This window comes from Myotis brandtii, unplaced genomic scaffold, assembly GCF_000412655.1.
Source record: "Myotis brandtii unplaced genomic scaffold, ASM41265v1 scaffold943, whole genome shotgun sequence".
NCBI lineage: Eukaryota > Metazoa > Chordata > Mammalia > Chiroptera > Vespertilionidae > Myotis > Myotis brandtii.
In genome coordinates this window covers 351,867-364,927 of record NW_005371890.1, presented here as the reverse complement: position 1 = coordinate 364,927, position 13,061 = coordinate 351,867, and the positions used below count along the sequence as shown (strand labels likewise).

At 41.7% G+C, this 13,061-nt stretch overlaps 1 protein-coding gene across 1 annotated transcript in view; it reads left to right on the top strand.

Annotated features, from left to right (window-relative positions):
• The window catches only part of CA10 (carbonic anhydrase X), a 375,155-nt gene that overhangs the window by 139,261 nt on the left and 222,833 nt on the right, over positions 1–13,061 (top strand). Inside the window, exon 3 of the mRNA XM_005885958.2 lies at positions 11,754–11,896. Within this exon, the coding sequence (XP_005886020.1) occupies positions 11,754–11,896 (143 nt within the window). The remainder of the gene's footprint in view (positions 1–11,753; positions 11,897–13,061) is intronic.

Sequence of the window (13,061 nt, the reverse complement as noted above, 5' to 3'; positions counted from 1 at the left end):
TTTTTCCTTTATTTCACTTGGTAATCCAACTTTGAATTTTTGCCTTGGTAAGAATGCCATTAAATCCCCACTGTGGCTGGTGTTCATGCTTTACAACCTAGATAAATAAGATCGTGTCCCTGAGATCAGGGCTTATCTCTTTATTTGGGCAGAGTCATCAGGCATCAAATAAACATCCTGAGTAAATGCCTATTACTGGGCCTGTCACAAAGTAGATGCTCAATAAAATGACAGTCCTCCCCACTCTTCATCCTTTGTCTCTTCCTCCAATAGTGTATATATGGTCTTGACTAGATTTCAACAACATTGCCTATAAATTTACTATCTACTGAGCATTGTGCTTAACAATGATGATATAGAGACAGAAGTCTGTTTTCACAAAATGCCCATCATAGCTGGGCAGACAGGAATATACAAAATATCAACAAGATGTGAGTATTCGAATAGAGGAGTGCCCAAGTTGCATGGGGATGGAGCATGTGACTCCATCAGGAAGAGTGGAGAGTAGAGGGAATAGCAGATGAGTAAAGCTTCTTAGAGTGGTCTCTTGACCTGCATCCTGAAAGATGAGGATGTGCTCTCTGCAGGGGCAGTTGGGAATGGCACTGTGGGCAGTGGAACCATGGCAGGCAAGGCATGTTAGTGGAACTGTAAGGAACTTGATAGGGCTGGGCACACGTGTGGGTGCTGGGTGGTGAGGAGTATCAAAATATCACCAAGTCCATTTCACTGCTGATGTCTTTTCAGATACAAATGCTTTTCTTTAAAAGCCCCTTAGAAACATTTAATCTTGGTCAATCACTTTATGAATCATTTTTTTATAGGCCTAAGCCTTGTAATTGTGTTCTGTGTTATGTTCAAATTCTTGATCTTGAGGTGCTCGCTTCTACTTAGAAAATTATGTAATGCATTTGCAAAGCACTGAACAAGGTGCCCATGCATAATTAAGTATGAAATGGTCTGGCTTCTAACCAGTTTCTCTAGAAATAGTAGAGGATAACTTAATGGAGAGACTGGAATTTTAAGTTAGAAATGATCGGATGTGTAGGGTTTGACTAGGGAATGGTCAAGAGAAAACAAGAAAATGTGAAATCTAAAAATTCCGATTCGGAGAACCAAAGACTAGAAAGGTGGTTGCCATGTGCTGGAGAGTGGGGAAATGAGGTCACATCAGTCAAAGGGTCCACTTGCAGTAAGTTCTGGGGATCCAATGTACAGCATGGTGATTATAGTTAATAATACTCTGTTTTATCTTGAAATTTGCTAAGAAATTAGATCTTAAGTGTTCCCACCACAAAACAAAAAGTTAATTAAGTAGATGTGTTAACTAATGATAATTAATGGTTGTGGTAATGTATATTAAATCATCACATTGTACACCTTTAAAAATCTTGTTGTACAGCATAAATATATAAAACTTTTATTTGTCAGTCATACCTCAATGAATCTAGGGGGGAAAGAAGCATAGGAGTATGCATGAATACACTGTGTTGTTGAAGGTATGAAAATAAAACGGAAAGATGTACATTCATCCCACAAGTTGTATTGAAAGACAGTAACGGGGGGAAACAGAGTATGCTCTCTCTCATCCATCCATCCATGTATCCATTTAACTATTGGATAAATAGTTGTTAAGTACCTACTCTGTGCCACACAGGAATGGGAACTGGGGATATAATGGTGGCATCAAATCAGAACTCTAGGGCTACAAAGGCCTAGAGTAACCTAATCCTGACCCTTCCTGTGCACTGAATTCTGTTGTGGACCACGGATCCAAACCAACTTCCAGCCCTTACTCATCCTTGTCTGCCAAGCTCTCATGTCATTCATGATGTGGACCTGACCCCGGAGCCGGGGAACTTATCTAAGGAACTGTTGCAGAAATGAAAGTGTGTAGAAGTGGGAACCTGGACTAGGCTAATGGCAACTATGCTGGACAGGAGTATTTCTTAGCAAAGAACTCACCCAGATTTGATTGTTGATGAGATGTGGGGGATGAAAGAGATCGACAGTTAGTGCGATGCCTGTATGTTTTCTCACCTGCTAATAGGAAGCGTGTTGATGCAAAACTCAAATAGGAAAGTTAGGAGAAGTTGAATGTCATGGTGAAGTCACCATATTACATAGAAGCTAAATTTAGCATCTCTATAGGCTATGCACCGCAGAGTTATTGGACAATCCATCCTCACACAAAATCGGGAAGAGACTAAACAGATCGTGTTTTTGTTCTCTGTTTAGTGACTGATTCTGTTGTGTTTGGGCCCCAAGACTCAGTGATCAGAGGGAGATTATTTCTCCTGATGTGTCATGAAGATAACTGAGGCCTGTTATTTTGGCAAATGATAAAGAAAATGCCCTAAATACCTGTCAAACTCAAGACAGACTGGAACAGCTGGAGCTTTCTGTAGGATTATACAAATGTGAACACAGTGAGAAGTTGCAAAAGGCTGAGATACCCACCACTGGGATGGGCTGTGAGGCTAGTGCTCAGTTTATCTCCACACGCATCTGGGGAACAGAGCTTTCATCATTTGCCTACTTTTAACATTTGTAGAAGGGGATAATTTTGTGCGCACAGAGGTGGTGAGAATTAGGGGAAGAGAGAGAGTATTTACATATTCAAATAGATAAAGGACAGTGTATTTAAAGATATGCAGGGGTTTTGCAGGGTTTTAAAATGCTTCACCAGGTGTTTGAATTTGTAGGAAGCTGTTGCCTGGTACTGTGTGGTGAATTTTTCAAAATTCCCGGAGGCTAAAGCAGATCACCTAGTTTCAGTGGCTAAATGCTCTTCACCGAGTGTTCGGTTCTCATGCCCCAGCTGGTTCCATCACTACTGATATGTGCTTCTTGAAACCAAGTGGATGCAGCTTTGGTATCAAATTCAGGCCGATGCTGTGGCTAACCAGAGGCATCAGCCTGGTCATTTTTTTTCAAAGTTGGGTAGGTGGAAGTAATGAATGGGCTGGTTTATTGACATGCGTTGAGAAAATGCCTCCCCCCCCAAATACAATCGGATAATGCTTACTGGTAACACCACTGTTGGGCTAAATCTGAACCCTAAAGCACACACAGGGTGTAATGCCTACATAATCCAGACTGTGTTATGGCTGCCTGTGTTCACCAAAAAAAAAAAAACAAAAAAAAAAACGAGTCATCCGGATTCACTGGCAAACGAATTCTGAGAAAGCAAAATATCGAGGAGAAAGTCATGTTGGCAGCTTAGTTCAGCTCAGATCTGTTGCTGGATGTGAGAATGGATGCGCAGGATGAGGATGGGAGTCAGACCCGGTTCAAGTCAGCAGCCCAGCTATGTACATTTTAAATGTCCTTGGGCAGTTACTCAACATTCTGAGTCTCAGTTCCACCTCTGTACAATGGGGCAAATCATGCCCATCTTTGAGGACTACAGTTATGAATAATTTCCGGTCTACCTCCAGTGGCATAATCCATGACTCGTCAGTAAATGGAACTGGCTGTGATAGTTGTTGCTGGTTTTGTCCTTTTAATTTTTACTGTCACTTAGTTGGACACAGGTATCCAGGGAAGTGTATCTTCTTATGATCTTGATTTCACAAAGGAGACTGAAGCTCAAGAGAATGTGTGTTAGGCTCAAGTCATTGTACCAGGATAGAAAGGAAATATTATACAGGTGTTAAGATCAAGGATCTGGGCTAGACAGTCTGAGTCTTGAATCCTGATTTTACCACTTATAAGTTGTTGTTTTTGGTCATTTGTTTAAATATTGGGCTCACTCCCTCCACTCATTCAGACATTGAGAGTTATGGACCAAGAAATAATTGCATGTGGCTCATTAAAAGTATGAAATTAAGTGGTCAATTCAATGACCTAGACCAGTGATGGCGAACCTTTTGAGCTCGGCGTGTCAGCATTTTGAAAAACCCTAACTTAACTCTGGTGCCGTGTCACATATAGAAATTTTTTGATATTTTCAACCATAGTAAAACAAAGACTTATATTTTTGATATTTATTTTATATATTTAAATGCCATTTAACAAAGAAAAATTAACCAAAAAAATGAGTTCACATGTCAACTCTGACACGCGTGCCATAGGTTCGCCATCACTGACCTAGACTGCTCCCTGCTCTGAATCCAGGTTGTGTGGGCATCTGAAAGCTGCTCTCCTCCCTTCCTGCCTGGATCCTTCACCCTTTTCCTCTCTGGAATGCTACAGTGGTGACACCACAGTACGGTGGCCACACCATTACCCAGGGTCCCCTCACTCAACTCCCTCTACAACATTCATTGAATACTTATTATAGAAATGACATTAAGCTGGAGCTTTTATAAACATGTTCTCACTTAATCTTCCCAACAACTCTGTGAAGTAACCATCATCCCCATTTTACAAATGGAGAAAATAAGGCTATGGAAGTTTAGCCACCCACTCAAGGGGCAAACAGGATAGCTCAGGGTCTTTCTCTTATACAATAATCACTCTCCAAGTTGGAGATGCCAGAAGATCCAGTGGCTTAAACTCTCCCTGTATAACAGTTATTCAAATCCCAGCGGTGACTGGTCTTGGTTGCTAGGAACTGCTTGTCTCTCCATGTTGGGGAGGACTTTATAGCCCTTTAACTAGTTATAAAACTTTTACAGCTTGCAATCTGTGGTCATGCTTTCAGGATCAATTCGAATGTCTCCTCTACTAGGAAGAGTTACCATAGCACTTAGAAGAGGATCGTGGTCAGTTTACTCCCCTCTCTGCATTTAAGCTTTAAGATGCATACACCTTAATTATAACATTTACCATGTTTTGTTATAACTATTTGTTAGCTTGCCCATCTTCCCAATATATGGAGAGTTCTGAAGAGTGGGGCCATTTTTATATGGTTAATTTGAGATATTCTTTTAATTTTTTAGAGAATTGTACAAATGAATGATGATGTGTTAAATAGGATATCTGTAACCCCTTAAATGTCCAAATGAGAGGGGGAGGAGCCTAGTTAGCAATGGAAGTAGAATCCAGCAGCAAAAGGAGTTACGCTGAGCCACGTCCCCCTGTGAAATAAATCTGAAATTATCCAGGGACCAACACCTGCAGCCGTGGGTATTTTAAACATGGTCATTAACAATGGCTCAAAGTGGGGATTTATTACAGTTGAGAAAAAGGGAAGGAGACAGTAAATCAGCATTGGTGAGGAAAAGAGCAAGGGAAAGATATGAGTTCTTATTTAAAATATATTCATATGCTTTATAACCCTAAAGTAGAGATTGCTGTATTGAAGTGGAAGGCTTCATTTGTAGGACTAAATTCACTGAAGATGTGTTTTATGCCAGTATTCATTTCCCAACTTTCATTTGCTTTCCTTTGGCCAGAAGTTAGGGAGTTAGTTTATTGCTTGAAAGCAAGAATAGATTGCCTTAGCTGTGTCTTCACGAAAATATTCTTTGCTTCAAATGATGACTTACAAAGCCCTAGTTGGATCCTAGGAAAAAATGCTATTTTATTGGCACACATGTTGAAGAGAATAGTTTTTAAAACATTCAATTAGTTCTGCCTTTGAGATAGAATTTAAACAAACCCAAAGCAATAGGATTAAATTCATGTAAAAATCTAACTGTTGCTCGGGAACCAATTCTTTTCCCACTCAAACTACTCCAAGGATAATCACACTGACTCTTGGCTGTATTCCAGCCAAAGCAGATACATGCTTTTAATTCATAAATCAGACCATGGTACTTCCTTGCCTAAAACTCTCAGTCCTTTCTAGCACATTAGAGTAAAATGCAAACCGCTTACTGTGGTCAGCCGAGCCCTGAACATCTGTCCTTGGTTTACCTGGCCAACCTCATCTCATCTCACTTTCCTTCCCATCTGATTCATCACGTTCACGTTAACTGGCTTCTTCTCAGTTCCTTGGAACATATTAAGCTCTTCCCTGCCAAGAACTGCTCCTCAGTTCTGCCTTGGACATCTCTTCCCCTGCCACTATTCAGGAGAAACTCCTCTCAATCCTTCCAGGGTGTACCAGATGTCCCTTCCAGACAAATTATCCTCAACCATTCTTCCTGGGTTATGTCCCCATCCATGCTTTATTCTGTAATTCATTACCATCTTAATTGTCTCTATAGCATGCTTACCGAAAAGTCCTAATTACATAGATATACATCTGTAAACTTGGAGATAAACAGTATCTCCCATATTCCCCACTAGCCTGCAAGATCCAGGAGAGCAGGAACCATATGTGCTTCATTCATTACTGACTATCCAGAACTGATGCCAGCGTCTGGCCCATAGTAGGTCCTCAGTAAATATTTGCCGAAGTGAATTGTCAGTGTCAAGCCAAATGCCTGGCCCGTCATAGGCTGTCAGTAAACACTTTTTCATTGAGTTTACTTTGTTCCCATAGAATTTAGCAAATTCACGTAAGCTGCATAAATTGTTTCCAAGTGCTGAACTCCCTGTCCACAACAGCGTGGTCTCTGCAAAGTTTGCTGAGATGACAAATGACAATTCAGGACAAATGAATAAGGAGGATCCCTAAAGGCCTACACTGACTTTGGAGCATCTTCTCAGGATGAAAATATCATCGAGGCAAATTTTAACTCTCAGTATCAGACTTCATTCTTCTGGTCCCTTGCTCTCCTGACCTATTTCTTGTTTTGGTGAGAACTTTTTTTGTCTTTGGGGGTAACCACGATGTGTTAATAAAACTGAGCTCCTGCCGTAACCGGTTTGGCTCAGTGGATAGAGCGTCAGCCTGTGGACTAAGGGGTCCCAGGTTCGATTCTGGTTGTGGGCACATCCCCAGTAGGGGGTGTGCAGGAGGCAGTTGATCGATGTTTCTCTCTCATCGATGTTTCTAGCTCTCTATCCCTCTCCCTTCCTCTCTGTAAAAAAAATCAATAAAATATTTTTAAAAAAAAGACCTGAGCTCCTTTGTTTGGTTTTAAACAAGCAGCTGATAGGTTTTGCTTTGGGTTTTCCAAGGCTCCTGTTTTAAGCAGCTGAAATCACAGTCACTGAGCCTCTTTCATAGTTCACTGGACCCAGCGCCAACAGACCATGTGGGATTTAGATTGACAACACGGTCGTGGGGAAATGTTTTGGCATGAGAATGCATAGCTGTGATTCAGCCATTAAGTCCCATTGTTTAGGTTCAGTGAAAATTAATTTGCAAAAACATCCAGGTCTGTTGTATGTTCTGGTTTATATGTAAATTAGGAGATTGTGTGAAAAAGATGCCAGGGATGAACCCTTTCAAACATTTTCAGACCAGGTGCCCACTAATTAGAGTGATTCTCACTCAATTTTACTTTACATTTACATCTTTTTTTTGCTCCACAGTAAGCTGTACCAGTCAAGATAGAAACAGACACAGCATTTGCTGATAAGCTGCAATATCATGTTGCTTTAAACAATGACAAGGTTTAAAATTTTGATTTATTGGGACAGTCATGGAAACTAAGAGAAAATTAATTCAACACTCATTGTCTAAAGGTGGAAATAGAAGCAGTGCCATAGCATTCTGTAAATGGCACATGTGGTCTCAGAGGAGACGTGGGGTGTTTATAACCTGAAGGATCAATCATGATCATGTGGAGGAGAGATAAGTATCAGAACCCTGGGATAACCAGGAGTTCTGCACAAATCCAAAGGGTGTGTTTCTCTTTTAAAAAAATTTAATTGATTTGAGAGAGAGATAGAGAAAGGAAGGGAGAAAGAAACACTCAGAGAGAGGAAGACATTGATTTATTGTTCCACCCATTTATGCATTTATTGGTTGATTCTTGTATGTGCCCTGACTGAGGACTCAATCCTCTGCCTTGATGGCCTCAAATTCATGTATTCATTTAGATCAGATGATCTCTGAGGTGGCATCTATTTCTGAAAAACTATTAACTTATGGCATATTTAAAACCAGCAATCCAATGGAAAATGAACTTAGATAACTCCTTCAGGAATGGAATAATAAGGACACAGCTGAGCAGGGGCGAGTGTTTCTCAGTTGTTCCTGAATTGGCCGAGCAGGTGTTTAGAACGAGAGACACAGGCCTTGCTAGTGGAGTGGGGATATAAAACCTGGAATCTGCTTGTCACAGAGTCATGCCCAATAAAAGCCCAGGCAGATGTTCGCATAAAGTTTTTGCGGTTTGTGTTTTCATGGGGGTGCTTTGGGAGAGTGAAGTTTATTAGGGAGGCACAGCAGTATGGGCCTACCCGCATTGCCATGTAACAGTCTCGCAATCCATTTATAGGGTTGGGATTATTTTTGCTAATGATTTTCATGGGTGTAGATGAAAGGCAATGTGCACCCAGCTGTAACTTTGTTTATCATGCAGCTGCCTTCCAGGGAAGGCCCCGCAGACATCAGAGATGGCTTGCTTGCCAAAGAGAGTATTGTCTCGCAGGCTTTTAAAGATAAAGGGGTTGTGTTAGTTTCCTATTCTGGCTATATCAACTTAGTGGCTTAACACAACACATATTTATCCTCTTACAACTTAGAGGTGAGACATGAGAAATGTGCCTTGTGGGGTTAAAATCCGTGTCAGCCGGCCAGGATCCTTCTGGAAGCTCTAGGAGGAGAATTAGTTGCTTTGCCCATTTGGAAAATGAACTTAGATAACTCCTTCAGGAATGGAATAATAAGGACACAGCTGAGCAGGGGCGAGTGTTTCTCAGTTGTTCCTGAATTGGCCGAGCAGGTGTTTAGAACGAGAGACACAGGCCTTGCTAGTGGAGTGGGGATATAAAACCTGGAATCTGCTTGTCACAGAGTCATGCCCAATAAAAGCCCAGGCAGATGTTCGCATAAAGTTTTTGCGGTTTGTGTTTTCATGGGGGTGCTTTGGGAGAGTGAAGTTTATTAGGGAGGCACAGCAGTATGGGCCTACCCGCATTGCCATGTAACAGTCTCGCAATCCATTTATAGGGTTGGGATTATTTTTGCTAATGATTTTCATGGGTGTAGATGAAAGGCAATGTGCACCCAGCTGTAACTTCGTTTATATGCAGCTGCCTTCCAGGGAAGGCCCCGCAGACATCATAAATGGCCTGCTTGCCAAAGGGAGTATTGTCTCACAGGCTTTTAAAGATAAAGGGGTTGTATTAGTTTCCTATTCTGGCTATATCAACTTAGTGACTTAACACAACACATATTTCTCCTCTTACAACCTAGAGGTGAGACATGAGAAATGTGCCTTGTGGGGTTAAAATCCGTGTCAGCCGGCCAGGATCCTTCTGGAAGCTCTAGGAGGAGAATTAGTTGCTTTGCCCATTGCAGGTTCTAGAGGCCACCTGCATTCCTTGCCTCGTGTTCCCTTCATCCATCTTCAAACCCAGAACCTTCTGTCCTCCTCTTTACCCTTAAATATTTTCTGTCGATTTCCAACCTCCTTCACCGTCCTTAAAAAAAAAAGACCCTTGTGATGATATTGGACTGACCCAAATAATCCAGAATAATCTACTCATCTCAAGATCCCTAATGTAATCATTTCGCAAAGTACCTTTTACTACTAAGGTAACCTTCACAGGTTCTGGGGTTAGGAAGTGGGCAACTTTGAAGGGGACTGTTGTTCAGGTGACCTCAGGGGCTGTAGAGAGCCATGACTTACCTAAAGTCATGACTTATCCAAGGCCTAAGAGACCCATGACTCAGCTAAAGTCACACAGCCCATTTGTGGCAGTGCCATGACTGAATTTATCCCCTGGCATCCTCGCATTTGTCATCTTTATAAGCATCCCTGACCATCAGGGATCGAAGCATGCCCTGATGGATGCTTTATTTTCATAATAAACTTGAAATTATTGAGGAATATGTGTATATGTGTAGAATTAAGTCAATGATTTTAGCAGAGCAGCTTTGAGAATACAGACCTTTATCTATTTTCTGGAATAAAATTTTAATGCGGAAATTTTCTTAATTTTTATAAATTTTTCCAGGGTATGGTACCTTCTAAAGATTTTATGTGACTTCTTAAGATGTTAAGTGACTTGCAGTGATAACAGAGCATAAGCAATGATGAAAAATGAGAATGCCAAGGAAACACGTGTGTGTTCTCTCTGCTCTTCCTTCCACTCCTTGTTCTTTCTCCCTCTGGAACTCTAGCCACTGCTGCCATTTTGAAAATCAGTTGTGACCGAAAATCCAATTCAAGGTCTTTACGCTAAAGGGGATGAAGCCACCAGAAGCTTATCGGAATGGGTTGAACCAAGTCAGGTGTTTGCCATATTTCACAATGAAGCCCAGAGTATGGCATAGAAACATTCTCCTAAGAAGCCGGGGGATTGGTTTTGAATTTTCCTCCCCCTTCTGCCCAACAGTTGCTTGCAACAACTAAAAGGGTCATAGAATTTTGGATTTAGATGAGATTCAACATGCCATCTAGCCCAATTCTTTTCGTGAATTATGGGTCTCTTATAGAGTATCTTTAGCAAGTGTTTGCCAGCTTCCTCTCTTGCCTTAGTTTTCTCCATCCATGACATGGGCAGGAAAGATAGCTGCTGTAAATGAAAAGCCGTATTCCATTTGAGTTCCTGAGAGGGACAGGTACCTTTGAGAGGCTTGTGATTTGACTGTTGGGCTCATCTTCTGGAGGAATCACTTCCTGGCTCCATTTCCACAGCTGTAGGGTTTGGTGCCCCTCCTATAGAGTCTCATTAAACACTCCACTTAGCATCACACTCTCCCCACAGTGTGGGCATTGTTCTTAGCTGTATCTGCCCTCCTCACAATTTGGCATAACCCAGGGCTGGGCACATGATGCGAATTCACTATACTGCTGACGGATGCTGTGGATGGTTGAGTGAATGATAGTTATATAATCTCGGGGACATATGGAGAACATATGGATCCAGGGCCTCAATGGAGATCCTGAGAGGGGCTGGAAAAGTCTGTGGATATAGTCTTTGATGTTCACTGACATAAAATTAGTAGGTTGGCTTAGCCCTGCTCTGTTTAACTTTCTTAAACAAAATAAAGTAGGGCTGGAAGTTGCCATTGAAGTTTATTTTAATAGATGTTTTAATGTGACACGGAAGACGAGTAGACATTTTCCCTTTGGAGATTAGCACTCAGCACTCAGTGTCATTGTTTTCTGCCTATCCAAGGAACCAGCTCGTCAGCTGCTGATGCATTAGGTTAATGGCACAGCGCAGGACTAAACAAAGTCAAGTTGCCAAGCTCCTGTCTGGCATTGACTGAGGGTCATAAAAAGCATTCATTCCCTCAGTTGGATCTTGACAACTCCGAGAATATCACCTTGTATATATCAAATGCCGTGTTCTGCTATATAGGATAAAGTCGATGCTCACATTATTCCTGCCAACAGGGAAAGCAGAGCATCAACTTGGGAATTGCTAAATATTTGATGAGCCTCAGAGATGTTGCAAGTATGATGTGGTTGGACTCTGCCACCTTCCTCCTGAGGCATTAATGCCAACTGTACTATCAAAGAGGCCATAGGATGAATGGGTCTGCAATAAGAAAATCTGACCTTAAAGGTCATGAAGGTAGGACTTAGAGAAATTGACAAAAATTCAGAAAAATACCGTAGCAACAAAAGAGGCCATAGGATGAATGGGTCTGCAATAAGAAAAATCTGACCTTAAAGATCATGAAGGTAGGACTTAGAGAAATTGACTAAAATTCAGAAAAATACCGTAGCAACGCCCAAGGATCTCTGTGGCTGACTCTTTGATTTTACCACTTTAGTACCATAGCTCTTTCTACGTTGTTTCCCCAGCTCTCCATCCAGCCTGATGCTACAATTTCTTTTTGTTTCCAGTTCCTTCTTTCTGGGGATTGGTGAACTCAGCTTGGAACCTTTGCTCCGTGGGGAAACGGCAGTCGCCAGTCAACATAGAGACCAGCCACATGATCTTCGACCCCTTTCTGACACCGCTTCGCATCAATACCGGGGGCAGGAAGGTAAGCAGCCATGTTGCTTCCATGGTGACGTTGAGGAGGGGTATGGGGTGATGCTGATTCTGAAAGCCAGCCCTCCAAGGCTGGATCTCTGCGATGAGTTTTTCTTCTCAACTAGACCTCAGGCCTACTGCCAGCACATCTAATTATGTCTAAACTGTGCGTGTTTTTCTCCCTAGCTAGTGAAGCCCTCGTGTTTCTAATTACCTTGTAACCTCTGGAGGTTGCCTGAGGTTCTAGCCCTTGGTACCCCATGAAGGTCAGAACACAGAGTTGCCTCCTCTGTATATCATGCTGGGAAAATCCTTTTTCCCAGAAACCTCTTTACTGGAGCTTCTTTTAACCTGAACAAGGTGAAAATAAAATTTTTCACAAGAGTAAAATCAGACGTTTATCATTTTAAAAGGAAAAAAACAAACCAAAAATCACCCTAGATGATTTATAAGAAAATCAATAATTCATCTTCCTCGAAGCATCTTGCTGGCTAAGAATCCTAGCTCCTGCACAGAAATGCTGAGCTGTGCTGTATGCGTCTCACTCCGGCATCCCTCTCCTTCTCCCTCCTCCCCCTATGAATGGCTCCTCCTTAACTTGTGAAAGGGCAGGTAGTTATGCCCATGGGGTCTTCTTAGTGCTGGAATCTAGCATTCCTCTTGCTGATTCATTTCTACTCGGCAACCTTTTACTGTTGAGTAGATTGTTGAAGGTGGAAACACACATCCATAGAGAAAATTGTGTTTGAAGGTCATTTAGCTGTTGGGAAGTCAAGAGGAATGGGAGATCATTTGTGAGCAAGACATTGATTGGGCTTATAATTATGGACACCTTTTGTTACTGCGGGCGGCTGGTTCTCCAGGGCTTGGGCTCCTAGGGCTCTACTCTTCTCCATTTATGCAGTGTATGCACCTTCCTTACCACAGACTTTGTAAGTAATTTTTTCCCTTATGATATTGGAATTTTTTTTTCTAATGCATAACTGTCACTAAAAAAAAAAAAAGAAACGCTAATGACTAATCAAAGTGTTGTTAGTATCCTTGACTCCGGTCACAAGACAAGTTATAACAGACCTTGCATGTGGCTAAGACTATTTAGCCATATAGTATTTGTGTGCTGTTTTAAATATAACTTGGGAAGCATTTCTGTAGCAGGGTTCTATGCAGTTGGCATA